Here is a 27,869-nt window from a genome sequence, read left to right as displayed (position 1 = left end):
GATGGTAGGCTGGAGAGAATTTAATTAAATTCTGAAAAACAAGTCTTGGGTGTTGTTGCAATCTCATGTTAAGATCACAGATAATATAAATACTTAATTACACTGTTAACTGCTTTGCTTGTTCCACTTGCTTCAGTTTTGTTTGTAACCTGATTTTGAAACAAATAGGCTACGGTTAGAAGTAGTCCCGCTTTTGCAAGGCTTATTCAGTTAGAAGTCACCCTTCCATGCAGCAGCTTCAAAGAGTTTTGTTCTACTAATCAGAGCCTTCTTTAACCAACCACATAGCCGGCTGCTTCTACTGACGGATACAGACAGCAGTGATGGTACCTGGATAGAGACGAGAGTCTGAACACCGTGAGAGACATCAAGACGATCGAGCAATGCTTACATAGTCCTTTTTAAAAGGAGTGGTAGAAGTGACACATCTTTTCTGTAATTTCACCTATAACAGTAGGACTGAGTGATAGTGGTAATGGATTAAGGAGAGGCACTGCTTGGAGCTTTGCCTAAGGGGAATTACAGTTACTACAACAAGAGTGACCATTTCAGCAGCTTTTGGAATGGAAACATCCTCCGAGTATGGCAGTAAACACAGATCTTAAATGTTAAGTGGATTAAGTTCATATGAGAAGTACTGTGTCTGAACAAACACCTTTCTCAGCTGTTATCTTAAACTATTTCCTGTAGCTTTCACAGTGACTTTTATTAAAATAAGACAGTTTTGAAGACCACCTTCCACTGGCACCTCCCTGACTAGAAGGAGCAAAAACCTGCTCCAGCTCTCAACTGTTGTCAGAGCACAGCTGAAATACCAAGTAGTTTAGTAACAATTTAAAGATGATTTTTTTTTCTTTCACTGCAAAAAGGGCTTGCTGGATGCAAACTGACTTAAAGCTTGGTAAGCAGAATTTTAGTTGAATTCCTTGGAGCTTAATCTCTCTGCAAACTTGATTCTAAGTCAAAACCAGAAAAAAGCATTTAAATTACCAACAAGTGATTTTTTCCCCCAGCTGCCTATAAAGCAGAAGTTACCCTGTTGCAGTATTTCAAAGAATCCCACTAACTCATTTGAACTAAAACCTCTCTACATTTTCAAGTTAATGTAACCTAATGTCTTATCTTTATTTTCTTGTTCCAGACCCCAAAAGCTGTGTAGGTGGCCAATACTATCACGTGTCAGAGCAATGTCTGGCCAACATTAGTGTCCTGATGTCTGTGGCGTTTTCAGTACTTCTTTGTATTCTTTATTCAGGTTCAGCTGGAGATAAGTCAATATTGGTACCGGGAATAACATTGGGTCCTATGCCATCCACAAGAGAATCCCACTTATCGAAATCTTTCTTGAGACCTATAAAATGCAGAAAAGAAAACCCAAGTGGAATGAATTAAGTAGTCAGCTTTTTGTAAAGTTACATCAAAAAATTAAATTAATAGTACAAATGAATCAACATGGCAAAGTAGGGGAGGCATGATGTTTTACAGAGGGAAAAATGACTCCAGGTTTTTATGTATTGGAACAAAACTGCAATGTTCCTCCTCTGAATTGCTTGGATTACAAAAGTAACTAACAAACCTCTAGAAAAAGAATCTGACTGTTGTTTTTTCTACTTTTCTGACACACTTCCTTTTGGTTTTGTTCTAAACAGAATGTTTATATAAAAAGCTTCATAGGAATTAAGTATTAATTTGACTTCATACTTTGATATAAACAGGTAACTTACTCAAGTGTTTCTGCAGGAAGGCTAATGAAGCATGATTGCTGATATCAATAGCTTCATTTGGATCTATTTCTCCTTTTAATTTGAAAAATCTTCCAATGATTCCTCCGCTCACAAAGGTGAAGTCAGGAAAGCTCTGATGTACTGACCCCCTGCAAAGAGAACAAGGATCAGCAGGCTTGTAAGAATGCACTTGTCCGATTAAAAGATGCCGTGGCTTGCACAGACTTCTTGGAAGACAGTCACGCATCTTACGCTGTCGCCTTTTGCAGAAGCAGATAAACCAGTTCATCTCACGAGCGTGCAAGATCAGCAGTAAATTCTGTCCTATCCATAGAAGGGAGGAAGTTTTGTATGTGCTTACTGTAACTCGCTGTAATTGCAACGGCAGTACAGAGTAGGCTTGGCAAAACTTCAAGACCAAGCCGTGTCCCTGCTGTAAGGTGGATTACAGAGCCACCCGCTCCCCTGCACACCGTGCTTTCACTAGGTGAGTGCAGAACTGCACCCAGAAGGCAATTTGAAGTGTTCAGACACAGATGATGCACGAAGCTCAGAGCAAAACTTGTGCCCTGGGGCAGCAACACACACCTTGGGGTATCTCAGACTTAGGGTTACTGCCTGCTTTGAGGGAGGTCTCCATCTCCACTGTGGGGACACGCTGCTGTCTAATTTAAACCTGGGCCACGAGGAAGCACTGACTGTCTGTCTGTCTGCAGTTACATGTAACTGAAGCTCCAACAAGAGAATAAAGATTCATCTTCAGCCACAGAAAGGATGGATCCTCGACACTTACTTGATAGTGATCATTTTCTTGTTTGCATCATTAGAGCCGAGCTTCTTCATCTTTAAGATATTATCAGCCCACTGGAATTTTTCAGAGTTGATAAAAAGCAGCGGTTGCTGGACACTGTTTTGGTAAATGTCATCACCTACTGGAAGCATCCATGCATCGAGGGCAATGCCACACCTGTCAAAAACCACTGGATATTGTCACAGGAGCAGAAAGCTTTGTATGGAAGTTCTCACCGTGCTTTGATTTGCAGGAGACATGGGAAAGAGAAACTCTCTATGATACTGAACAGGTAAATACGTTACTGAATCATTTCATTTTAAAATGATTTCTACTCTGGGGGAAGAGAATTAATCCATTATTGCATTTGTTGTCGCCATTCCCAGGTGCAGCTGGGCACAGGAGCTTCTGCAGGGTCCCACATTATCAGGATATGATATGATACAGCCATTATGTTCCACTACGTCCCCACAGTTCAAAAAAGCATGACTTGAGAAAACAAGACATGCCCATCATTAAGTAGTTGGGGGATCTTAGGTAAGGTCCCCTGCTCCAGACCTCTCAAGTTCTAAATGTCTCTTGCTTGTTTTGCCTACTTACCTGAATCTTATTTCTTTGCTGAGACTCTCAATAACTGTAGCACCACCAAAAGAGTGTCCCATCACAGCTATTCTGCTAGTATCAACAGAATCCTGTCAAAAAAATCCAGGTGCTGTAAGAGACTTTCCCAAATTTTTTTTTTTTTTTTGAAAGGGAGTAATTTATTAGAATCATAGAATCGTCCAGGTTGGAAGAGACCCTTGGGATCATCGAGTCCAACCATCTACCCTACACTACAAAGTTCTCCCCTATATCATATCCCCCAACACCGCATCTAAACGTCTTTTAAACACATCCAGGGATGGTGACTCAACCACCATTAGGCAATAGATCCTATTGAAGTAGGAAGAGCATCATTTCAGCTCCGCTATTATCTATCCGGCTTGGGATGACTTGAGAATATGTTCATAGATTTACAGTGTGATCTTCAGAATAGTTTACAGGAACCAGTTTAGAAATGAAAGAGAGAAACCAGAAGCATTATTAGGCATTTAACAAAACATGGTCAGAGCCTTTCACTCACCTTTAGGCTATTCCAGTCAAAGTTTGAGTTTAGTACATTCATCACTTCCTCTCCTGAATTGATTTTAAGAATGACATTGAGAGCTTTGATACACTCCTGTGCTCTTTGCTGCACCTGGGGAGAAAGAGAAGTGGGGTCAGAGCAGTGGAAGGAATTATCAGACAGCTGCTAGGCTTGCTGGCCCTTTGGACACAAAATTTGCTCTGATTTTTTTCCCCCATAAGTGCCTGAGACAATAACGACTATTCTGAACTGCAGAACTGAACTGTGAAACGGAACTCGGACAAGGTCTGACCAACAACAAAACTGACCTCTGGAGGTCCAAAGAGTTGAAGCTCTTGTGTAGATCTCTGCACGCGGAGGAATTTATCAGTACAACATGTGCCAAAGCCCCTCCTCCGGTCACTGCTCGGAGAAGGGGTCCTTGGGATGCACAAAGGCTTAAGTTGCACAACTACAAGGAAGGCTGACTTGTGGCTCCTCCTCATGCTCACACTGATGAGCAAATGTCATTACATCACCTGCCTCATCTGCATGATAGCTTTGAAACTGTCTTTACACCGGCTAAACCCAAAATCAGAAAGAACCAAGAAGCCCTTCCCATTATATATTTATACACATTCTTGAAAACTGTACTAAACCTGTTGCAAATAAAGGTTTTCATTGTTTGGTATAAGAAGTGGTTTTACTTTTGATATTTTAGTAAAAGAAAAGCTTCAAAAAGAACCAAAGAACGGTCCTTGGGAACTGCAGTGTGTAGGCAGCCAGCCACATGTCTGTGCATCATGGAATTTCAAATAAATCTCTATTTCCTGACTTCTCTACTAGTGAAATTTGCTGGCAATGGCTTCTGGAGGTTGTTTGCAAGCCCAGACACAATGTATTTAGACTCGTAAGTAGGATGTTGTATGCACACAGGAAATGACACTTGTCCTGCTGTCTGTATGGCCCAGGGAGATAAAGAGAAACGCCTCCCTGGCTGAGTTGTCCTTAGCTGGAAGAAAACACTCCCATATTTTAAAGGTCGAGTCAATGCTTGAAAGATCTTGCCAGTATGGCCATACCACATCTAGCACGGATGCTGCTTATAATCAGGAAGTCTGCATTGTTTACATTGCTATAAACCACGTTAAAGTGTGAAGAAGATGAAGCAGCCATGATTCATCTTGCTATCCAACAGCAAACAACAGCTAAGGCAAGCCTAAGGCCACACAAACATTCAAATTCAACTCTGTGTCACTTAAAGCCTGGGCTGGGCAGGAAAAGCGTGAAGACACGGAGAAGAAACAGAAAGTTGAGTGGAACCAGAGGAGAAAGAGCTGACTAAGCCTGACAGTGCAACTTCACGAGAAAGCTTTGTGGGGGAAGTAATTTATGCTCTGAAGAAAGCTGTTGTCGGCTTTCCCATCTTCAGGAATGTAGAACTTAATACATTTTTATATATCCCCCGAGTCATGGCAGAAGACTGCAGACACGGACAATGGAAAGAGCTGCCTCATTTGTGCTAACCCCCCCGTCCTGCCTCACCCCCTGGAGCACAGACTTAGGATGGGTACCTGCTTATGGCGCAAGCAGCGCTCTTCCTCTCCAGTTTTTAGTTTCCTGTAGTAGATCCACTCCTTCTCCATGTTCGGTGTAGACTCTTCCTGTGATTCAGAAACGGACCTTTTTTTACAATAATATGTTGCTGAAGCAGATTCGTCTCTGTAGTATCAACAAAAGGTTATTTCTGGGGATGTATTCCATTTGGTTTGAGATGAAGTCAGCAGAAGTTTTACATGTCACTTATCTCAAGAGATCCAGCTACCAACCAGTGCTGCTGCAATCACAACTGAGTGTAGACAGACTTTCTACACAATGCAATAACCCCACCAAAACTCCCACATCCTTTATATTCTCCAGGTTCTAACAATAAGAGAGGGAAAAATAGCGTGTCTGGAGAATGATGAATGCTATCTACCCTGGGGCTTTTCAATCAAAGGCTTATCTAAGCAAATTCCTTTTTCTTAGGTAACAGTTGAGCTAGAGAAACTGGGGATGTGGGCAGGGCTGAAGAAGATATGCTAGTTTTTCTTTAAAAAAAAAAAAAAGATCATAAGTTTTTCTTTAGAATAAATAACTTTCTATTCAATGTGAGAAAGTTTCTTTCCATCAGAACTCAAAAACGTGCCGAATACGCACCTGTGCTCCACAGCAGCCACTATAAAGCCCTGAGAAGCCATCTCTATACAAATAGCAGAATAGATTGTCCTGCAAACAAAACCGCACTCTGGTGAGACACGCGCATACATAATTATTTCAATTACACTGCTCTTTAAACATTGACCACACTACGTATGCGCTAGCCCCCACTCAGTATTTCTTCTGTTTGAATTTGCTAGCCAGCAGAGCAGGCTTTTGCATGCCAGGCACCAAAGCCTGGTCACAAACCCTCGTTACTGTTTTACTATCTATTCAGATGAAAAAATGCTAACGATTCAAAAAAAGTAGCACATATGACACTTTTGCGGCCTGGAAATCAACTAGTTAATCTTCACAACATGCTTATGGATTGGTAAATACCTTCACCCCTAAAATACAAAGGGAAACCACAAATAAATACACCAAGCCTGCTTTTATTTACTGCTGTTGATATCAGTGGATACTGATACACAGCAGCCTGTTCTTCAAATCTCTTTCAACCCCACGGGGATCTCACTTCCCTACTGAAAATCTGTTCAGAACCATCCTTGGAGACCGCTGTCTCCACAGATGACAAAAACAGGTTGTCAACAAACTGCAGAATTACCGAAAAGCTCCAAGTCCATGGGAAAAAACGAGGAGTGGGTATTTTTCTCCCGGTTTAAAAGCAGCATTTGACTTTGCAGGACAGGTCACTGAACCTAGACAGAAATCGAAGCATGTGTCATTATTACTGGAATGAGAGAAAGCCCTTGTTCCTGCGGGAGAGATCCCAAGAATCTCGTGACCATTGATTTCAGAGCAGCCATCTGAAGATAAGGTACCAAATCTCATCCTTAAAATACTGAAGACAAATATGGATCTGATTCTGAAAATACTTTCTACTTGGCAGAAGATACCTTCCTCCTCCTCCTCCCATCAACAGCCAAGCACAAGGCCTATGTATCTTTTAAACCCTACGAGAACAGATTTTCAAGAACAGTCAGGCATCCAAGTCTTGTTGGTGTTCAGACCTTAGTATCTATCTGACCTTTGTATATTTGCACATATCCCTGTGCGATTTAAATCCCGACACAGAGGGGCAGCTTAGCCAAGCTCTTCCTAGAGCAAATTGCTCCGAGAATTAGTCCCGCAGCAACAACACGCTGCTTACGGAGCAGTGAGGCAATGACCTGCTCATGCCCTTGCGCTAGTGAAGGAATAAAACCAAACCCAGTCTTACCAACGTAGTACTGGAAAAGCCTTTGCCCTACAATTCGGTACATGTTAAGGAAGTCGGAGAGTCCCTGATAGTACTCTTTATCCGGAATCCATGGTGCCTCTTCGTTATCTGTGGCATCGCATGATGGATAATACAGGCGCAAGAAGCTTCCCTGGGATTAGGGAGGGACACAAAAAAAAAAAGGGAAGATTGATATTTATTTATATATGGAAGATAAAAGCATTTATATCAAGGGCTTCAGATGTAAGAATTACAGCTCAAGAGAATTAAGAGAATCTCACAAGAAAATTATTATCCTATAGAGGCTTTGATGCCAATCCTGTCATTAGCTTTTTGTCCCAGCAATGAATTTAAAGTAGTGTGACTGCTGGCATCCAGGTAGAGATACAGGTCGCCTTCTCTAGGTTAGCCTATAGCTAATTGAAAACGCTCCATTTATTTAAGTGAATCATTACAAACCCTCACTACCTGTTTGATCCATTTCTGCATCTTGCTGGATCTTTTCTTTTGTCTTCCTCACTGTGCCTCCCTTCGGGGAACGGTACGATGAAGCAGTTCAAGCGGCTTAACGGGGGTGACTGTGTCCCCTTCACCCTTCCAGCTGGGAGCCACCATCGCTTTCCTTGCAGTGAGTCCCATGGAGCTGTTACTCACCCAATTCCTCTTGCTAAACCTGGGGGGGGTGTGGGTGGGAAGGGACCCTCCTAGAAGTATATTTTTCCACGAGGTTAGCAAGACAAATTTTACCCTGAAATTAATTTCTGGAAGTGTGGTCCAGCAGAGGAGATGCAGGTAGAGTCAGGGCCACAGTCTCAGTGTGGCTATAGTGTTCTTGGCTGACCTGAGCAGAAGGCTCTCGATAAAGCTCCTGGCCAGCTGCACAGCAAAGCAGGGCAATATATTGTTCTTCCTCCTCATCAAGGCATTTACAACCCTGTAGTGGTCCATCTTTCTAAATGCAACTGTGTTAACCTGTGTTTTACCTGCCTCATTTTCTTACCACCGGTGTGAATCTTCTTTTACTGCCTGCACTCCAGGTCTTCCAGGAAACCAGCCAAGCTTCCCACAATCACACGGACCCTCCATACCCCCTTGCCAGTATTTTTCCTACGCAGACAGCAGCAGTGTACCAAGGGCACACCTTAAAGCAGACCTCCCGGCGGATGAGCTGTGTGTAATTTGCATTCTTACTTCCCGGTTTGCGGGGGAGTTTACGACACACTATTCAAATGCACTGTCTTGCTCCGACTGTGCTTTTGTTTTAACAAGTTAAGTCTAGGGCCAAAAAGAACATGAGCTTTGGAATAAAGTCTGGTTTCTTCAACACTAATTTATCAGTTTCATACACAACGTGTACCAAAAGCTTGTTTCGTGAAGCTTGTTTCTATTTACTCATCAAACTTAAATCAATCTTTGACACAAAGGCCTTTAAGGAAGAAATCATCAAACTTCACCCACGCTGGTAATGATATTGATTTGATGCCGGAACAGTCCTGGAGAACTTCCCCGGGTGACTAACTGCTTCCCAGAAAGGGAAAGAGGTTCATTACCTGTGCCTGGGAGAACTGTAATTATATGGCTTGCTCATCTAAGAAAAACGCATGGGCTGATTGCAAAGAGAAACTAAGCGCTTCTTTGTGCTACTACGGAGTAAGCTCAGTAGAGCAAAGGAAAACATATGAATAACCACTACAAACCGGTCACAAGTTCCACTACACCTGGCTAAGTCCGAGGAGTAAAACCACAGCGTAAACGCAGGCGCGGCCTCACAGGAAAATTAAAAAGCAAGAGGATTTGAAATGGAAACCCACAAATGAGCTCGTTTACTCTCCCCATCTTCTTATGGTGGCTTCTCTCTGTACCAACCACTTGCAGAATGGACATCCCGTTCTTTTTCAGCTAGATAAAATTTTGACAAGACACCACCCTCATCACCCAACCCTGCCAAATCCCATGGGGATCTCTGTGGTGAGAAGAGCTACAGTCACGGAGACTGCGTGTGGAGCCTCCCCAGGAGCCCAGCGCAGAAGGGAGCGGTGGGGTGGCTGGGAAGAACCCTGTGGGGCCCAGGAGGACACGGTTTCTCTGCAGTATCCTGCGTAGGGCAGTCAGGAAGGCAAGGGTATGCGGAGGAGGGAGCCATGGGGAAGGCCTGCAGATTACATCCATCTGGTAAATGCCCAGTTCACATCCTACACTGGGACAGAGAGGATGGAAAGCTCAGCTGTGAGCCTCAGCCATGGAGCACCCCTGCACATACAAGGCCTCCTGTCTGATTCACCCGCAGGTTGTTTCACTAACATTGCGGCTTAAATCCAAAGGGAGAAGAACCGAGAGCTTTACCTCAACCGCATTGTCCGTCATCAGGTCTGTGCATCCCACCGAGTGCGGTCCCTTCCCTTCGGGGATCCTGTAGAACTTCTCAGTGCTGTTGCTCCCCATTTCCATCGGTTCCTTCACCGACAAACCTGGAGAAAAGCACAAAGCAAATCAAGAGACCCCCCCATGGCCTGTGTGACCACATCACCTACTCTGAAAAAAATCCACCGCGTTGAAGGTCCAGCAGGAGGAAATTCAGGGTTGAGGCGACACAAGAATTTGCTCAGGAGAATCCGAGATCCCAAATCCCAAGTGATCAACCTGACCTGCTCCATTGGGGAATCTCCTTGGAGCAGAGTGTCCTGAATCCCAAGGATGGGACAACGCCGTGGACCAAACAGAAAGGCAGGGAGGAATGTTTGGCTGGGGTCGCCGCGGTGGCACTGGGGAGGTCGAGGTGACACGGAGCAGCAGCGGTGCCACTTTTTGGGCACAAATAGAGATGTGCAAGCCCAAGAACGGCGAGTTTTGGGGGGGGGGGGCTAGGGGTGGCAGTTCCCTCCCCACCTGGCTCCGACCTGGAGCTGCTCCTTCTCGAAGGAAGGGCAGAGAGGGAAGTTTTTGCAGTAAACAAAACCGGCCTACGCGTCTCGGGGAGAGGGATGTCATGGAAAAACTCGACGCTGTAGCCGTTTTTCCGAGAGGAATGGCGAAGCCTGGATTTGATCCCTGGAGAGAAAAGGGAGGGCTGCCCGAGCAGGAGAGGTTGTTGGGAAGGTCTGACACACACACATACCCCCTCCCCGGCCCCTACCTCGGTGACACCTCGGAGCCAGGCTGGGGACGAGCCGAGCGCAGGGGGGGACCCGCCGCATCCCAGAGCGGGCAGCGGGCGTGAGCAGCATCCCCCGGGCCAGCCGGGGCGGGGGGCGTTATCCACCACCTCCTCCTCTCCCGGCAGCACCCCGGGCACGAAGTGGAAGAGCCCCGGGGGCCATCCTAACCCGGCAAGAGACGCTCCGCTCCTCCCGGGGGCGGGACGGGAGGGGACGGGAGGGGACAGCCTCTCCGGGGAAGCTGCGGGGCGGAGCGGGGCCGCTCCTCCCCGGAAAGGGCGGTCGGTGCCGAGCTGCGTGTCCGCATCCTTCTTTCCTTCCTTCCTTCCCTCCCTCCCTCCCTCCCTCCCTCTCTCTCTCTCTCTCCCTCTCTCTCCCTCTCTCCCCCTCTCTCCCTCCATCCATCCATCCATCCATCCATCCCTCCCTCCATCCATCCATCCCACCCTCCGAGATGGTGCGGAAGCTGAAGTACCACGAGCAGAAGCTGCTGCGGCGGCTGGAGCTGGTGAGCTGGGAGGCGGCGGGGGGGAGCCTGGCCGAGGTGAAGGCCCTGCGGCGGTACCGGCTGGGTCGCCGGGAGGACTACGTGCAGTACAAAGCGCTGGCCCGCACCGTCCGCGCCTTGGCCCGCCGCCTGCGCGACCTGGGGCCGGCCAGCGCCGCCTTCCGCGCCCGCTGCGCCGCCGCGCTGCTGGAGAAGCTGTACGGGCTGGGGCTGGTGGGCAGCCGGCGGTCGCTGGCCGTCTGCGAGAGCCTCTCGGCCGCCGCCTTCTGCCGCCGCCGCCTGCCCTGCCTGCTGGTGAAGCTGCGGATGGCCCAGAACCTCCGCCACGCCGTCACCTTCGTGGAGCAGGGACACGTCCGCGTGGGGCCCGAGGTGGTGACCGACCCCGCGCTCCTCGTCCCCCGCGCCGTGGAGGACTTCATCACCTGGGTAGACGCCTCCCGCCTGCGGCAGAAGGTCCTCGACTACAACCAGGAGCGCGACGACTTTGACCTGGCCGCCTAGGGATGCTCTGCTACCCTGGCTTCATCGTCCTGCCCCTTGAAACCACGTGAAACCACCGTGGTACCACCATCAGACGTTCACCCCCCTGAAACACACCTAAAAGGGGAAAACGTGCTCCTTAGTATGAGCTAGGAGGAGAGCAACGTGTTCTAGTAACCTGTTGCCCTTCTCCAACCCCGTATCGTTCTGTTCTGTGATTCTGTGAGCTCCCTTTCACGGCCAACGGCTCTGATCATCCGCATGGAGAAACGTCCTGTCCACAGCCTTCCCTCCAAGGAAGCAGCCCAGCTCCATCATACTTCCATCCCATAACGCCAACGTGCTTGGAAAGGTCCCTGCCTGATGGCAGGAGAGGGGGCGGTCGGTCTTTAAGTGCTTGGCTGCTAATAATAGCTGCTGGAAGGGCTTTTAAGCCTGGCCAAGCGGCTGGTTTAGGGCTGATTTTGGCAGCTTTGCTGATGCTTTTCTAAGAAGTGGCCCTGCAGGTCCCTCCTTCAGCCGATGGGCAACCAGAGGAACTGCTTCTGGAAGGGTTTTCTTTTGTCACCGAGGGACGTGTATGTGGGGAAACGCTGGGGTGGTTTGGGGTCAGCAGTAAACAAAGAGGCCAAGTACTGCGTTTCTGGAACTGTAAAACTTCTAGCCAAAAATGGAATTAAAAAAAGAGACAACTTTCTTTTCATGTGACGTCATGGAGGGAAGTTTGACTCTCTGACTTCAGTATCTTTGCTGTGTGAGGGGTTCCGGCTGACAATTAGGCATCGTTTACGGAGCGGGATGTAATTGGACCAAAGCTATCCTAACCCTACCTGCAAATGTGGGGGGAGCTTTTGCATTTAGCACGGAAGCCAAACAAAAACGAGTGCCTGAGGGGGGCGTCAGGCCTTCTGGGGCTGCTGGGAACTTTATTCCACTTTGAAATAAAGAGCGGAAAAGCAAAAATAAAGCAGTTGTTTTAAATTGCTGAAGAAACGTGTGCTATTTTTTATGATGTAGTTCCTCTGAGGGTTTCTTCTGATTTTTAAATATCCCAGTTAGCCCTGTTTGTCATCTTGTAGAACTTCTTTTTATGCAACTTTTTTTTACGTAACTCTTTTATGTAACTTTTTTTTTTTTTTTTTTTTAGCTACAAGGCTGTTACTGAGTTACGAAGTGGGTTTTGCTAGAAATTCTTTCTTTCCCTTACCCAGGGCCATGAAAGGATTTGGCAGTAGGATTAGGAGCGGAGCTGTGACTGCCCGTCCTAAATCCAAAGGGCCGGAGTTCAGCTGCACCCACAGCTCTGGATGCTTTTGTGTGGCTTTTCTGAACAGGTATTTAGGTGAGGAGTGAAGTTATTTGAATGACCAGGAACTGTCATCAAATATTATGTCTATGCTTTACAAAGCAAAATAAAAATAAATATTAAAATTCCTACCAGTCTCGTGAGCCAAATGTATCAAGCAGAGCATTGACCTTGAAAGCAATAATAGATATTAAGAAAAAGACACAAAAGAGGCGGGGAAACCCCTTTGCTTATCCTATGAACTACTCCTGTTTCAGTAAAACATCACCTGTAACACCTTAACAACCTTTTTCTCAGGGCACGCACCTTGCTTATGGTAAGAAATTAAAATGGAAAAGATGTTTCTCACCTGAAGCATGACTTTTCTTAAACTCCTTTCCAGCTTGCATCTAGAACAATGTCATTATTTTTGGGGAAATTAAGAAGGTGCCTAATTCAGGTGCAGGTAAAAACAGTGCATTCGCTCTGCTTTACTCTTTTGGGGGAATTTAAATAACAGCACAGTGACGTGCCCTGTGCAGGGCATTTTACTGCTCGGATGCTAAACTGCTGTTCTGCCCAGTCTGTCCAGCCCTGGAAGGAGAAGCAGAAGAGGAAATCTCGAGCCTCCAGCCTGTGAGCCTCTGTAACTTACATCATCAGCCTGTTCTTTTTGTCCTAAACTGACCTTTCATTCAGCCCTGCACCTCCATCATCCAGCACCTCCAGTAACGGAAGAGAAACAACCCAAAGCCCTGTAGGCTGTTAAATTACACGATGATGGTGGTAACTAATTGATTTCCCTATGGAAGCTGTGGGATAACAGCATCCATCACCCCTACTCTCCTCCCGCGCTATTGGAAATCAAATCCTTATGTGCATTTGAAGAAATGCATCAGGTTGTGTCTTTATATGTCCCTGTGTGCCTGAAGTCTGGAAGTCTGTGGCCTTGCTGTTTTTTCAGTAGCTGAGACCTGAGATGCGTGTCCTGCTCCTAAATTTTTCATAGCCGGAGCCTACGCACGTCTCGGGAGGAGGAGACCTGGGTCCTCTTCCAGTGCGATAAACGGAGCGTTGTCTCGATGTGAAAATAGAAGTTACATCTGACAGCAGCACGCTCACGTTGTCGCTGGTAAAGGCAACAGGTAGATGATGGATTCCCTGTATTTAACAGTGTTTTTGCCTCTAGTTCGTGGGTTTGAGTTTGTTTCCCAGAGCCAACCGTGCTGCGGCCGGGCGGTTCCCGCAGCCGCCCCGGAGCCCGGGATTGCAAAGGCACAGGAAGCAGCTCCGACAGCCTTTCCTGGCACTTGGATAAACACAGAGGCATTTTTTTTTTAAATTCCAAGGCTGGATCTCACATTGCTGTAAATCATCACCAGCTTCTGTGGGTCCGTGTGAGCTGGCACGAGGAGGTGATCCGGCATTGCACTTTTTGGGGCCAGATCCTGCAAACTCTCCAGCACTCTGGGAACTGCCAGAGGGAGAACTTATGTGCATGAGAGCGGCAGGACAGGGTCGTGGCTGTCACCGTGCTTCTTCCCAGCACCTTCTGAGGTGGGTTTGCTGTTCCTCAGGCAGCTCAGCATCCCCCTGAAGCTCATGGGATGATGCTGGTGGAGGAGGAGGATGGTGCTGGTGTCTGGGCGAGCTGCCCCCATACCTGACAAAACCTGATCTCTGTCACCTCCGCCAACATCCCTCCCGGCAGCTGGGGGCTGGAGAGGTGCCACCTTCTCCAGTGAGGGAGGAAGGGGCTGTGGGGCGCTCTGGGCAGTGCAAGGGCCATCAAAGCAAACGTTCCCTCGCAGGAGCTCTCATTTGGACAATCAGCAGCGGTCAGGGAGGTTTTATCAGAGCCTATAGCTTTTGGTTTTTTCGTTGGGGTGTTTTTTTTTTTTTTTTCCTCCTGACCTTGGCTTGTCCTTTATTTGAAGGCTGCCAAAGCGGGGGAGCTGTGCTTGGGGAATGTGGGGGAGCTGAAAGAAAGAGTCCTTCACACTGACGCCTTTTGTGTCGCAGGGGTGTAAACGGCTGGGGCTGTCACCGAAATGCAAATGTGTATTTTTCTACTGCTCTGAGCCACTTTTTTTTTTTTTTTTTTTTTCTTTTCCCCCAGTAAACAAGCATACTGCACGTTTTAACGGCTGCTGCCATCCACCATCTTGGTGTGGCTTAGCGCAGAGGTGGTGTAATTTGGTGATAACACATCACCATGAGCACAGACAGCATGTGGGGCTGGGGAAGGACGGTACATCCCCCTTCTCAAGGCGGGAAATGGAGACTGAGAGAAGGAAAGGTGCCACCGGGTGATTCCCAGACTTTTGGGTGATACTCCTGCATCCTGGGTTAGGCCAGGGCCTCCCAGCCACATCTCGGGGCACTTCCACGCACTCATCCCAGTCGCACTCCCCACTGAGATCACAGAATGATAGAATGGTCTGGAGGTATTCCCCACTAGATGGAGGTGTCACTGTCCCCTTCTGGAGCTCCGAGTACTCTGTTTTATGTACATCCCTTGCCTGATTTGGCACTGGAGATTGAACCAAAGAGCCATTTCTCATCACTGATTCATGGGATCTCTGCATAGTCCCTACCCCAAGTGCCAAAACATTTCACCATTCACCGAGTCTGGGGGAAAAAGCACCCTTAAGTGTTATGACAGCGTTTACTTGAGAGCCCCAGTTCTGGTCCCTGCTCTTAAATGCCCTCTTTTAGGCAATGAAGCAACTTTTCTCACCCTTTGCTCGGGCCTGAAAAGCGGGACCTGGGTGATGGAAAACCTATCTATCTGCTGTGTGGTGGGGATGCGGGGATGTCGGGTTGAAGCAACAGGCAGAAGCTTTGGAGTCAGCAGGAGAAGGCACTGAAGACCGCTTATGGATCTAAGGGGCAAATCCAAGTGTACCTCCCCCAATGGAAATGTCCCCTCTCGCTTCTCTACAAGCACGACTCCACTGCAGAAAGGTCCCTTCCCCCCAGATATTAGCTGATTTTGAAGAGAGAGTGTTTTACTTCCAGCAGGCAGGGAAAAAGGGGAGGCCAATCACTAATGACAGCCAGAGATGGAGATCTGAGCATCTCTGGTTCGCTCCTAGAGCTGCCCATTAGAGGAACCCGCGTGATCCCAGCAGTAAGTCACAACAGCTTCTTGGCTGCTGTAGATCATGTCGGTGGGGTTAATACGTGCAAGTCTGGATGGCATTGCTGCCCTCGGTTCCTACCCTGAAGAGCCACCACCTGCTTCTCCTGGAAAGGCTCAGATGGCTGTGTCACGGGGCAAAGTACAGGCAGGCTGTCCCAGCGGGTTCATCTAATGTCACAGTCCACCACCTCGTCACCTACATCTGAGCTCATCAGGTTTAAAACACACCGGGGGAGGGAACCACATCCTAAACCAACCGTCTCTCTCTGCACCGACTCTTAACAGCAGCCAGGATGCAGGGTCCCACACAGGCGTCCACCTTGCAGATGCCAGGTTTGGGGCAGATGAACGCCGTGCGGGCAGAGCCCCCAGAACCTCCTGCTCTGCGACCCCCTTCAGCTTCCCAGAAGAATTTAGGTTGGGAAGGACCGCTGAAGGTCGCCTAGCCTGAACCCCTGCTCAAAGCAGGGCATGCATGGGGCTGCCTCGGTGTTGCATGTCTCCACGCTGGACGCCTGAAGCAGGGTTTGATCACCCCCACTGTGAATCTTTTGTCCCCCTTCCATCTAGTCTGAGTTTCCCCTGCTGCAGCCTGGGACTGCTGCTTCCCGTCCCACGCTGGGCACGTCCGTCTCAGGAGGGGGGTTGCTTTTCCCCGTGGGAAGACTCAAATCACCGTTTTCCCAGAGCACTGCCCGTACACACAGTGGGGAAGGGGGATGTCACCGCATCCCCCCCCTGCAGCTTACCCGGCGCGAATCCCACCCCTCCGCAGGGACATGCAGGAATTTGGGGCCAGATAAGGGGCTGGAAGGGAGGAAGGAGGGTGCGAGCCCCCATTGGGGACAGGCTTTGGGCTGACGCCAAGGAGCAGGACCATCAACAAGCAGCGCAAGGGGCTGTGCAGAAACTACCCAGCTCTTTAAAATCCCCCTGGCACCACCGTCGCTCCTCCCCAGACCCTTTTTTTATCCCTTTAGCAGCACCCGGCATGCAATGTACCTGGTGTGTGGTGTCTCGGCCGCCCTCCACTCCTGTCCTGCTGGCTGGAGGAGCAGGATGGACCCTTCGGCCGTCCACAGCCCTCCGGAGCCTGGCGAGAGGCGGCTGTTCCTGCAGGAGGACGTCTCTCTCGCGGGCAGAGCGACTGCCGGGCTCTCCCCGAAGGGGAGGGACCAAACTTTGCCTTAGTTTTCAGATGAGACAATCTTTCTGGGAGAGATCTTCCCCGGACCTGGAAAACAAGTTTCCGGCATGGAGCCATCCCCAAAAAACACTGCACGGCCCAGAGGACCCTGCGGTTGCTGAGACGCCCGGCTGTGCCTTTGCAGGGCAGGGATGGGTTTAGACACGGGCTTGTTTGCATGTGGCTGTGAATTTCTGGCTTTCCTCGCTGCGCTGCCGAGCGTGGCGGCTGGATCAAGCACCGGGATCCCGGCGAGAAAATCTCTCCGGATGGGTTGCAACATCCCGCGGAGGAGCTGCGACGCTTACGGCTGGGCGAGGAGGGGAGACCTTTGGCTCTAGGTCCCTCCGTAAAAATCCAACTCTTTTTTTCTGGCCTTATGAGAAGGGGATAACAATCCCCTAGGGAAAACGGTCCCACTTTTGGGCTCAGCTTCTGGAGCAGTTTAAGGTGGATCAAGCACAGGTCCCTACTGACGGGGTGGATCTGCGCAGCCCCGGCGTTTGGCCCCTCAATAACACTGAGTTTAGGGAATTAACCCTAAAACCAGCACCAATAATAAAAGATTAGTTTTCTGAGAGATCAACAGGTTGATCCAGCTGATGAAGCAGCCATGTGAGGTTCAAGGCTGGCAAAGGGAGGCAGCAGGGGAGGGACGGAGGGAGGGAAGGCAAAACTTGGCTTGGCCCCAGTTGTTTATGAAGCTGCACCTGTGGACCGTCTCCTTGGCGAGGTGGTGAGCTCCTGGGGTGGGATCATCTTCCCCTCCCTTTGCCTGTATGTGCGTGGGTATGATCTGAAGCTGGCAGAGCACAAAGCTGCTTGAAATTTAAGTTATATTTTTAAACTTTGATTTATTTTCTTTTGACATTTCCTTGGGAAGGAATAAGAAAGTTGTATGAAAAGGTCCAAAATTCTTTTTTTTTCTGTACTTTTGTCCGGAACTCATTTCAGTGATAGGCAGGATGCGTTAAAGTGTAACATTTTCAGGATAGATTTAATGCTGATGAAAGGTCTTGGAGAACAACTCTGAAGACCTCTGCTTAATCTAAAAGAACAGGTTCTTCAAGGTTAGTGAGCAGCAATGAGGAAGAGGTGGTGTGTGAGTGGCTAAAGTAACAGAGACATGCCAAAGCCAGTGATACTTTTGTGGCCCACTGAGAAGCTCCAAAATTTATTATATTTTTTAATATAATCAGCCAGTTATTCCCAGATGTTCAGATGACAAACTCAGTAGAAGTTGTGTATGGGTCTTTCTCTTGGATCTGGTCTATGTAGTCCAACCACCTAAGTCAGGGAACCTACTGAAGCAGTCTGTGAGTCCCTCTGACCTTCATATCTCATCTTTTTCTTACAAGAAAGCAGGGTAGAGATGGTGGTGTGTCCTTCCAGCCTAGATCTGGGATGTGGTGGAGAGGTTTATGGGAGTTGGGGTCAAGGAAATGGCCCCATTTTCTCTGGCTCCCAGGATGTAGCCCCTACGGTTGCAAACCTTCTGTCTCTGGATCTCTGCAAGATCCAACGTTGCTCCTTTCCAACATGCTGAATGTGGAAATCACAGCCTTTTCAATCTGTGAAAATTACTCCATGAAGTAAACGCAATGCAAAAGCTGGACCAAATCCTGAAACTCTTCTGGTTTATGAGGGGGACTGGACTAATTAGCTTAACACCAGCTGTTGATACCAGAATATACAAGTTTTCTCCCCACTGATTTGGCCAGAATGGAGAAAATATTGCCGTGTTTCCATCCTCAGGGATACCATGGTGATCCTTGCAAGCTGCTTAAATTCCCTGCCAGCAAAGCAGCTGGGGAATATCCCCTAGCACAGGTGTAATTACTGAAATCCACAGCCTTGCAGGGGCTGAAGATCTGCTTGCGTTTCTTGACGGGGGTCTGGTGCATGGGCCTGGAAAGTGCAAAGCACGGCTGCAGAGATGAGATTTTTAAACAACGTAGCATAGCTGCGTTATTTGCACCAAAGTAGATCAGAAGATAGTTGCAGAGACATTTCTTTCGTTGCAATAGAAGGCTACCAATAATGGATCTGCAGCATTGGCAAGGGAGGAGCCAGTTTCCATGGCAAGTGAGTACCAACAGACCGGTGGCAAGTGTTTGGCCTGAGCTGACTGTTCGTTAGCAACATCCTGCAGAAAAGCCAACGTGGTTTTGTCCTTCATATAAAGGGCTGCACTTTACCTTGGGTTTTCCTGACTGTAAATTCCACATCACCATCAGTCTGTGATCGCTTGTTTGAAGATAAATTATTTTTATTCTTCCTATCATTCCTCTTTCCTTTCTGTTTTTTTCTTTTGTTTTGTTTTGTTTTATAAATCCTGGTTTCTCACAGTGCATGTCTCATTTTTAACCCAGGTGCTGTTTGATCTGTTAAAATTCCTTTTGAGAGGAGCCGATATATCAGTCAACACCCACTAAACGACCATCACCCTTTTACCAGGCGCCTTCCTGAAGAGCGCAGCATGACAGAGCTCCACGAAGCCGTGGCCTTGGGGGACTATGACCTGGTGGATGAGATTTTGAGGACGGGGCGCTGCGACCCAAATCACAAGGATGTCGACTGGCATGACAGGACACCGCTGCACTGGGCTGCAGCAAAAGGTAAGGGCACTCCCTGCTCTGTTACCTCTGGGAACCACAGCATTAGCATCGTAAAAGGTGATGTTGATTGTAATTACCTATTCCTACCATAGCAATTAACACTGGCGATAGTCACAGCTCATAGAATCATAGAATGGTTAGAGTTGGAAGGGACCTTAAAGATCATCGAGTTCCAACCCCCCTGCCATGGGCAGGGACACCTCCACTAGAGCAGGTTGCTCAAAGCCCCATCCAGCCTGGCCTTAAATGCTTTCAGGGATGGGGCATCCACAGCTTCCCTGGCAACCAGTTCCAGTGTCTCACCACCCTCACAGTAAAGAATTTCCTCCTAATAGCTAATCTAAATCTCCCCTCTTCCAATTTAAAACCATTACCCCTTGTCCTGTCACTGCATTTCCTGACAAAGAGTCCCTCTCCGGCTCTCCTGGAGGCTCCCTTCAGATATTGGAAGGCTGCTATGAGGTCTCCCCATAGCTGATCCTTTTCTCCTTAATGAGGAAAAAGAGAAAAAATACCAATTTAAATGGGAATTTTGCCTTCAAAATAAGTTATGGAATTACCACCAAAGTGATTTTTTTTTTAGCTTTTTTTTTTTTTAGCTTTTTTTTTTTTTAGCTTTTTTTTTTTCCATCCTGTGTGAAAATCTACAATTTACATGATATGTACATATAGCACGCCTGCTTGTCCCTCGTGTTACTTTCTAAGTGGTGTCTTCATGCAGTGCAGAGGAGTTATTTCTCATGTACGCCTGCACAAATTAGCAGAAAGTCAAACCCACTGTATTTATACCAGTTATTTATCAGAATCAATAAGGCAAAGTAATTACAGTGTGTTTTACATTGCTCTCCCTTTATCCCACCTGGTCAAAGGAACAGCACGGGGCTCGAGTTGTTTGCAGCTCCCATTTGGTCCTTCGCCATCAGAAGCATCTGGTAAAGTCGAATATCCCTTTGCAGCCCCGAGAAGAGGTGAATGCAACAATACATAACGGATAATTGTACACAGTGTAAAATGGGAAACGGAACCCATACTCCTCTGTGCTGGGGTGTTCGTTACACGTTGGGATCTCACACCATGGCATCTGTCTTTGCTCAGAAGTTGTGCGATTTACTGGTTTACACTTGACACCATGCTTTACTTTTGCCCTGATTCCTCATTTGGGCAGCAGCAAAGGAAACTGAGCTACTTAAGAAAAGCTGCTCCGTGTAGGTATAGATATACAGCAACATTATATATAAAAAGTTAATATGTGATTAAAAATGTAAATTGTCAAAGCATGAAATCAGGGAATGAGGATTTATAAATGCTATGACCGTCTCTGATAAATCTAAAATGATAAGCACTGAAAACTATGGCCTGCAAGAATGTTTCCATATCAATAGGTTATTGTGAGAGGCTGATGAGAGGCTGATGTGGCCTAAGTGCTGTTGGGAACGACCAAGCTCAGTAAAGGCAGGGTGAAGTGGGCAGGAAAAACTTTTTTTACTTCTTTAAGCAATTTCACAAATTAGAAAAATGTGAAGGTGAAAACGAGTAATCTCCCTACCTCTCGTCAAACAAACCTTTCTTTTTGTAAAGCTGTTCACACATTTTTCCAATTTTTTTAATCTTTAAATTTTATTTTGTGTTGAATTAAAAACCAAAAAGAAACAAAAAAGTAGTCAAGAGCCAACTAGTCAATGACTAATTGAGATGTACTGTTCAGAAATTAGTAGAAAGCTTTTTTGTTTTATTGCCATTTTTGTTGTAAAATGCTTCTGGAAGCAGTCTGCATTGAAAAATAAACATTCAGCATTTTCTGATGTGTATCATTTATTTGATAAATCAAATGGCCAGGTGGTGGGTGAAATCCATCATTATATGACTGAGGGAATAATGATCAGGTGCGTGCCACCCTCTTCTTCATCCTGAAGGTTTAAAGTTCTAATGCAGGTGCATCTTCTCTCCCTGTTTTGCTGCCCCACGCAAGGGCAATCGGAGCTGGTCAGGCTCCTCGTGGACCACGGCGCCCGGCATTGCCTGCGGAGCGACGTGGGCTGGACGCCGGCTCACTTTGCTGCCGAGTCGGGGAGACTGGGGGTTCTTCGCACCCTCCATTCCCTGCACGCTGCCATGGACGCGGCCGACCTCTTCGGCGACACTCCCAGGAGGCTCGCGGAAATCTACGGTCACCAGGACTGCTCCAGGTTCTTAGAAATGTGAGTAGCCACCGCCGGTCCCGCAGCGGCAGCCGATGGGGCTCCAGCAATGAAAATTAAATTGGCTGCTATAGAGAGGACCAGAACAAATATGAGCGTGTTACTTTTTTTTCCATCTAAACCCTACTAAAGCCATCAAGCACAAGCAGTAGATAAGCAGATATGGGCCTTTGTCCCAGGGGAGCCATTGGGAAGACGTTCATTCCTTCCACTGCCTTCTCCGGTTTGCCTTGGTGTGTTTTCAAAATTGTTACCACTTCATGACATCATTGTTTTTATAAGGATGTTACAGAGCAATTATTAAGCAATAGAAATGGAAGCAAGAGCTAACAAGTATTAACCCCTTAGAGTGGTGAATGCACAGGTTGAGTTGTTTAAGAACAGCTCTTTAGCAGTTGGTGTCAGTGTATGTATATCATTTGGCTCTTCTCGTAGTAAAGAACTGAGCCATCCTTTCTTTTTTTTTTTTTTTTAATATTTATTGAAGATTATACCATTTGATCTGTTAATAGGATGGCTAATTATTACTTCCAAATTTTTGAAAACTCCTTATTGCCTTAACTGCTTGCGGTTATCACTGTGGCACCGCATGCAACGAGTTCCCGATTACCGTTTCCTGCTTGTCAGCCACTGATTTGGCTCAGGGATATTTTCATCCTTGCAAAGCTGTTTCCCTGGATCAGGGTGTTGTCCTCCAGAGGTCTGAGCTGTGTCCCACACCTCCCTCTCTCTAAAGCAGTGGGACAGGTCACCAGAGGCTAATCAGCTGGTTCAGTGCAAATTGGGGTCCCCACGCATTACCTGGTATCTCAGTACGTTGCTTGTGAAACCTGCACATGCCAGAACTTGAGGCGCTGAGAACACTCAAAGGCTTTTTCTCCCCTGGATTTTCATGTGAATTTACACCATAGTCCTTAACTGGCACCTTTTTTACTGCTGCCACGTTGTCAAGACTGCTTTGGCACTGTAGAAATCATGGAGATTTATTTATTTATTTATTTATTTATTTATTTATAGACACGCATCCTACACATCCAACTCAACATCTCCAGCTTGCCAGTTCAACACAAAGAGCTGCCAAGTTCAAAATCAGGCACGGTGGCTGGGCAAATGTCTGAGGTGGCCAGTGCCCACCAAATGCCACCTTTCATTAATCCATGTAAAGCTTTCCGTAGGTGCTGCTGTCCCTTTGCTGTGCTCCTACAGCTGGTTGGTTCCTGCTGAAAGGCTCCATGCCCACCTTTAATCTTGTCACAGCACCGGTGTCCTTCCGTAGGAAGAGACACCCAAACTGTGCAAAATCCCCCTGTGGAGCCCAAAAATCTTTCTAGGGGAGCCACATGTTCCTGGTTCTAAGCCCTGGCTATTATGGAAGCTGATGGGATTTTACCTGCCCACCCCACATCCAGGAGGCTAAAGCCTTGCCATTTATGGAGCTGACATGATGCAAACCCTCACCGTTCCACGCAGAAGAATCAGCTCTTATTGCCCTTAAACCTTCAGTTTAAAGAAATTTAAACAACAAGCAGCTGATATCTCAGTTTTGCTAATTGGGCACTTTCTTCCAGAGGAGGGTTTCCTCTTTATACTGTTCTCAGTCCTTGGCTTGCTTAGTTTCTATATCGGAGCAGTAAATATTGCCCATCCTAGAGAGTGAAAGGTCCTCAGGCTTGTTGCCCTGGATTAATAATTTATGGCAGTTGCTTACCTATTCGGTGCTGTCATTTTTGCTCTAATCTCGCCGTTAAATCCTGCTTAGCGAGTCCGGCCAAGCCTGTAGCACTTGCCCTGCTCTTGGCTGTGCAGCAGAGCCGCGGCGCTGAGGTGATGGCAAGAGTGTGGGAATTGCCGGGATGATGCCGACGGGCGATGCCGGCGGCTGACAGATGCCTGTGCTGGTGGAGGCGGCTGGGAGAATGACTGACAGGATGATTGACACCCCTATCTGAGCCACCTAGGCAACAGCCTATGGCGACTCTTGTAGCTGATGGAGGGTTTTCTGAGGGGAATGGCTAATTTAAGGTGGAAAACTTGTCTTTCAGGGCCACGTGCTGGCCTGAGTTGACCTGCAGCTGCATGGCTGGGAGAACTTAATAACCGGGAAGGTGCTTTGAATGCCCATGCCTAGGACAATTTATAAGGTGCACCAAGCCTGTATGATCACCTCACAGCCATAATGCAGGCTGTGGACAGCCAAGAGTTTATCACTGAGGCTCAGAAACCCTTTCTTTAAGCCCACCCACTATAATTTGCAACCACAGTGGATGCCTTCACCCTCCTGCAATGGTTTCACCTCCTCATGCCAGCAAACTTGGAGGTAACTAGGAGGAATTACTGGCATTTGTAGTATAATATGGATTACCTTCTGCTCCTTCAGGTGTCTGGAAGGTCCCAGGGGTGATGTCCATGGTTGGGCAGTGGGTCCATGGCTCTGGTAGGAGGTGGGCAGTACTGATGTGCGCTGGGGACAGAAAATGTGTGTGTCTGCGTGCTGGTGCTGCTGCTCAGCACACAGTAGGTCTGCCCTCTGCTCGCGGTGTCTGTGGTATTGGTAGGTAAATATGGGGGATATTTTGTTACAGAGCATCACTCTCAGTTTTGGGTATTTGCCTGTCATGCAAAAAGAGAGAAAAGGCAATTTTTAAAGTAATAGCCTGTGCCAAATGCAGGGCTGATGTGCATATCTGGACAGGGCTATGAGCACCCAAATCCTTGCTAAACCCCAGTTCAGCCCCCTCTTATCATCACCGTGATCCTTCCACGCTGTGTGTCTGACCCCAGGGGCTGCATCAGCACAGACCTGGGCTGAGCAACTGCTCTGAGCTGGGGACTGTTTGCATCAACGTGGAAATTTAACATCAACATGGAAATCCTACATGTATCGACAGGTAAATATTATTAACATGTAAATATTAGGAATATTCTGCTACAGAGTACCCGTACGGCTCACCCAGGTTTGCATGGACATGCAAAGAACAGGAAACAGCCTTCAAATCACAGCTGCTTCTGAGTAACAAATGTTTAATTTGCATCAGATTTTTTTTTATTTTTTTTTTTATTTTATGAGAAGAGCTTTACCCTGGATGCTGTGAGAGCTGCCAGCGATGGCACTGAGGTGACAGAGACCCGTGGCTTGTGCCTGCTGCCAGCCTCTCTGCAAAGTGCATTGAAAGTGCACCAACAGCTGCTGCTATCTAAGCCCAGGACATATATATACACACACATGCATATGTACATACACATATGTGTATATATATACACCCCCCACACGCATGTTTGTGTGTGTGTATGTGAATATATATACACATCTATATAGTAAACCCACACTATGCAGCACATCTGTGTGGAGCTCAGCCGGGACTGGTGTGTCAGTGCTGCTGTATTACAGAAAAAAGGGATTTTTTTTTTTCCCAATATTTGTTGGTATTTTTGTCAGAGCTCCATAAATACTGAGTACCTACAAAATCAGACCTCTGCACTAGCAGAAAAGGGTTTGTCTTCTCTTCGACAAGATGTACAGTGGGGGTGTCCATGCCCGGGTGCTGGCAGTGGGGGAGTGCAGGGGGGTCTCTGTGAAAAGAGACCACGCCGGACACACCGCAGGTCACAGCTCAGCCCATCAGCCACTCTGGTGGCTCCTCCGGGAAAACATATTTAAGAAAGGGCAAAAATGCTGCCCAGCAGTGAGGAGTGAGGGAAGAAGCGTGAGAACAGCAACAGCTGACCCTGCAACACCAGGGTCGGAGGAAGAGAGATGCTTCAGGTTCCGGAGCAGGGATTCCCCTGCAGCCCATGGGGGACCATGGTGGAATAGATATCTACACTGCAGCCCATGGAGGACCCCATGCTCGAGTAGGTGGACATGCTCTGAAGGAGCTGCAGTCCATGGAGAGCCTATGCTGGAGCTGGCTTATCCTGAAGGTTGGCCATCCCATGGAAAGAATCAATGCTGGAGCAGGGGAAGAACGTGAGGAGGAAGGAGTGGAAGAGACAATACGTTACGAACTGACCACAACTCCCATTCCTCATCCCTCTGCGCTGCTCAGGGGGAAGAGGTAGAAGAATTAGGAATGAAGGAGGGAAGTTGAGCCTGGGAGGAAGAGAAGGTGAAGAGGAGATGGTTTAGTTTTGTCTTTGTTCTTCATCATCCTATTCTATTTTCAATTAGCAATAAATTAAATTGATTTGCCCCAAGTCTGTTTTGCCCATGACAGAAATTGGTAAGTGATCTCTATTTTGACCCAAAAGCCTTTCTGTCTTTCTCTCCCCACCCTGGTGAGAAGAGGCAGTGAGAGAGCAACTGGGTGGGCATCTGGCGTGGTGGGTCAAGGTCAACCCACCACAGCAGCTCCTGTTTTTCAGTACTTTCTCCTGCTTACTGCTGACATGAGATAGAAAAGGCAGGCTGAGTTTTTCCTTTGCTGATTTTTGAAAGAGAAGTAAAAGAAACTTTCAGTGACTTGAAACTTGGAGGTTGGACTAGATGATCTTCAAAGGTCCCTTCCAACCCAAACCATTCCATGATTCTATATCATGTGACTTGTACGCAGGATAGATGTGCTCGTTCTCTTAAAATTCCTCAGTGTCTACAAAATGCAGAAAGCAGCTGTCTACTTTTCAGTTTGGAGTCACTTTTTTTCCAAAATAATTGGCTGTTAACACCAAGCATGTGCAAAGATTGTAAAGAGAAAGTTAACAACACTTAATAGGAAAAATATTTAAGAGCTGTAACTTAACAAAACTGTAATTGTAATAAAAAAAAAAAATATTCTACCACCCAAAGGAGCATTTTGGCCTTGATGAAAGTGGTTTTTAATTTACTTTGGTTATTTCCAACAGGAAGTGTAATGAGAAACCATTGATATTTCAAGGCTATAAGGAAAACTAAGGCAAAGTATGTTTATTTTCAGTTTAACTTGTACAGTGTCCTTCACTGAAGATCTGGGAGTGTGTTTGTTTCATAGAAAATACAATAATATAAGAAAAATAAAATAAGACTTTGGTAAATCACAGATACCAACTGCTGTCTCGGAAATCCCAGGGTCTGGATGGATGATGTTTCAGTGTCTGACATCCACAGGTTTCACACACTTGAAATAATGGAGAGAACTTGAAAAACACAGCTAAAAACCCCGGCAACCAGAGGAGGTTTGAGAATGATTTGTGTATGGAGATATTGGACTGGGAATAATGGTATCTTCTACATAATGTTTTCCCGTGCAAAATTTGAGCTTCTGCAGCACAGCCTTATTTCTATGATATTGCTTAATTCAATTTATAATTTAAAAAACAGAAATAGGGATGAATTGTAACATTCAGTTCTGGATTTGAATGCAAAGTTTAGTAAAATTTCAGGGCTGAATTGGATTAGGATTGGATAATTTCTGAGGTTAAAAGGTCATCTATGTCTATATAGATAAGTATAAAGAATAACTATATACAAATCCTCCCAAATTCCAGTCATCTTCAGATGTGATGTTTTGACATTAAGAATGTCTAGTATTTATGAATGAGCAGTACAAAAAATAAAAGAAAATGGAAATGTTGCGGTTGCAGTGAGTTAATACACCGTGTACAATTGCATTAAATGTGCATAAGTCTATTTACCAGCACACAAATTCACAAGATGAGTCTTTGAGGCTTTTTTATGGTTAAAATCATAATTCCACTGGTAAAAGTCTGATCTCACCATAGATCCTGACTGAAGGTTTCCCACTTCAGCCCAATTCTCGCTGAGTACCTGGACACTTGGGGTGATGAATGCTGTTGGATTTGCGATGCTCCTCAGTGTTTTATCATGTATTGCTGGCAACAGCGTTTTGACCATACGAATACACAATCCCCTGATCCTGTAGATGGGCAGCTCATGAACAGTGGTGTGACTGTGCTGTGCTCAGTATCTGAAGTATCTTGCTTTCTTCCCCAGAGCAGAGGTGGAGAGCAGGAACTATCGCAGGACAGCCGCAATGAAAGGAATCTCCTTAGACCAGAGGGATGAAGACTGGGAACTCAAGAAAGAAGAGCTTGAGAGAAATCCACCGTGTTCTTGGGAAAACTACACATCCTCTGCTCAAAAGAAAAATAAAAAAAAGAGGGAGGAAGCAGTAGGGTGCCCTGACTATTTGGTGCCACTGAGAACTCGCAATGCAGAGCAAAGACACTGACAGACCCCAGGTGCATCTGCAGGGTGAAATATGGACACACAGGAGAAGCAGATGGGCACACGTATGCATTTTGTGATGTTCTGGAAA

The 27,869-nt window shown here is 46.9% G+C and overlaps 3 protein-coding genes across 6 annotated transcripts; 2 read left to right on the top strand and 1 right to left on the bottom strand.

Moving 5' to 3' along the window:
- Positions 1-3: 3 nt before the first annotated feature.
- On the bottom strand, positions 4-17,441 carry PLA2G7 (phospholipase A2 group VII). Of its 4 annotated transcripts, none has more exons than XM_074154082.1 (11): positions 16,619-17,441; positions 9,384-9,508; positions 7,041-7,191; positions 6,426-6,519; positions 5,819-5,887; positions 5,194-5,341; positions 3,638-3,751; positions 3,115-3,206; positions 2,518-2,691; positions 1,725-1,873; positions 4-1,351 (listed from the first exon to the last, which is right to left on the bottom strand). In XM_074154082.1, exons 1-11 carry the CDS (start codon positions 16,980-16,982, stop codon positions 1,248-1,250), a joined length of 1,584 nt encoding a protein of 527 aa, XP_074010183.1. In that variant the 5' UTR covers positions 16,983-17,441; the 3' UTR covers positions 4-1,247. The 4 variants fall into 4 exon arrangements, with proteins under 4 accessions (XP_074010183.1, XP_074010184.1, XP_074010186.1 ...); XM_074154083.1 differs by lacking the exon at positions 16,619-17,441 and adding an exon at positions 10,174-10,388; XM_074154085.1 differs by lacking the exon at positions 16,619-17,441 and adding an exon at positions 9,783-9,812 and having other exon boundaries at positions 9,384-9,512.
- Positions 10,650-12,833, top strand: IMP3 (IMP U3 small nucleolar ribonucleoprotein 3). Its single transcript, XM_074154086.1, has one exon. It carries the CDS (start codon positions 10,650-10,652, stop codon positions 11,205-11,207), a length of 558 nt encoding a protein of 185 aa, XP_074010187.1. The 3' UTR covers positions 11,208-12,833.
- ANKRD66 (ankyrin repeat domain 66) lies at positions 17,072-27,782 on the top strand. The gene is given in 5 exon segments (XM_074153656.1): positions 17,072-17,118; positions 17,120-17,143; positions 19,260-19,420; positions 21,390-21,618; positions 27,545-27,782. Coding segments are annotated over 5 exon segments (699 nt in total).
- Positions 27,783-27,869: the final 87 nt, after the last annotated feature.

The sequence above is a fragment of the Numenius arquata genome, chromosome 9 (genome assembly GCF_964106895.1).
Source record: "Numenius arquata chromosome 9, bNumArq3.hap1.1, whole genome shotgun sequence".
Lineage (NCBI taxonomy): Eukaryota > Metazoa > Chordata > Aves > Charadriiformes > Scolopacidae > Numenius > Numenius arquata.
The sequence above is the reverse complement of the archived record's forward strand: the minus strand, read 5'-3'. Positions and strand labels throughout refer to the sequence as shown.

Coding starts and splice junctions, on each gene's coding strand:
- PLA2G7 (XM_074154082.1), bottom strand. CDS start 16,982: ATGCAAACAAGCCCGTGTCTAAACCCATCCCTGCCCTGCAAAGGCACA. Junction 9,509..16,618: donor GCCGAGACACCACACACCAG/GTACATTGCATG, acceptor GCTTTTCTCCAG/GTTTGTCGGTGAAGGAACCG. Junction 5,888..6,425: donor CATGGACTTGGAGCTTTTCG/GTAATTCTGCAG, acceptor TTTTGTTTGCAG/GACAATCTATTCTGCTATTT.
- IMP3 (XM_074154086.1), top strand. CDS start 10,650: ATGGTGCGGAAGCTGAAGTACCACGAGCAGAAGCTGCTGCGGCGGCTG.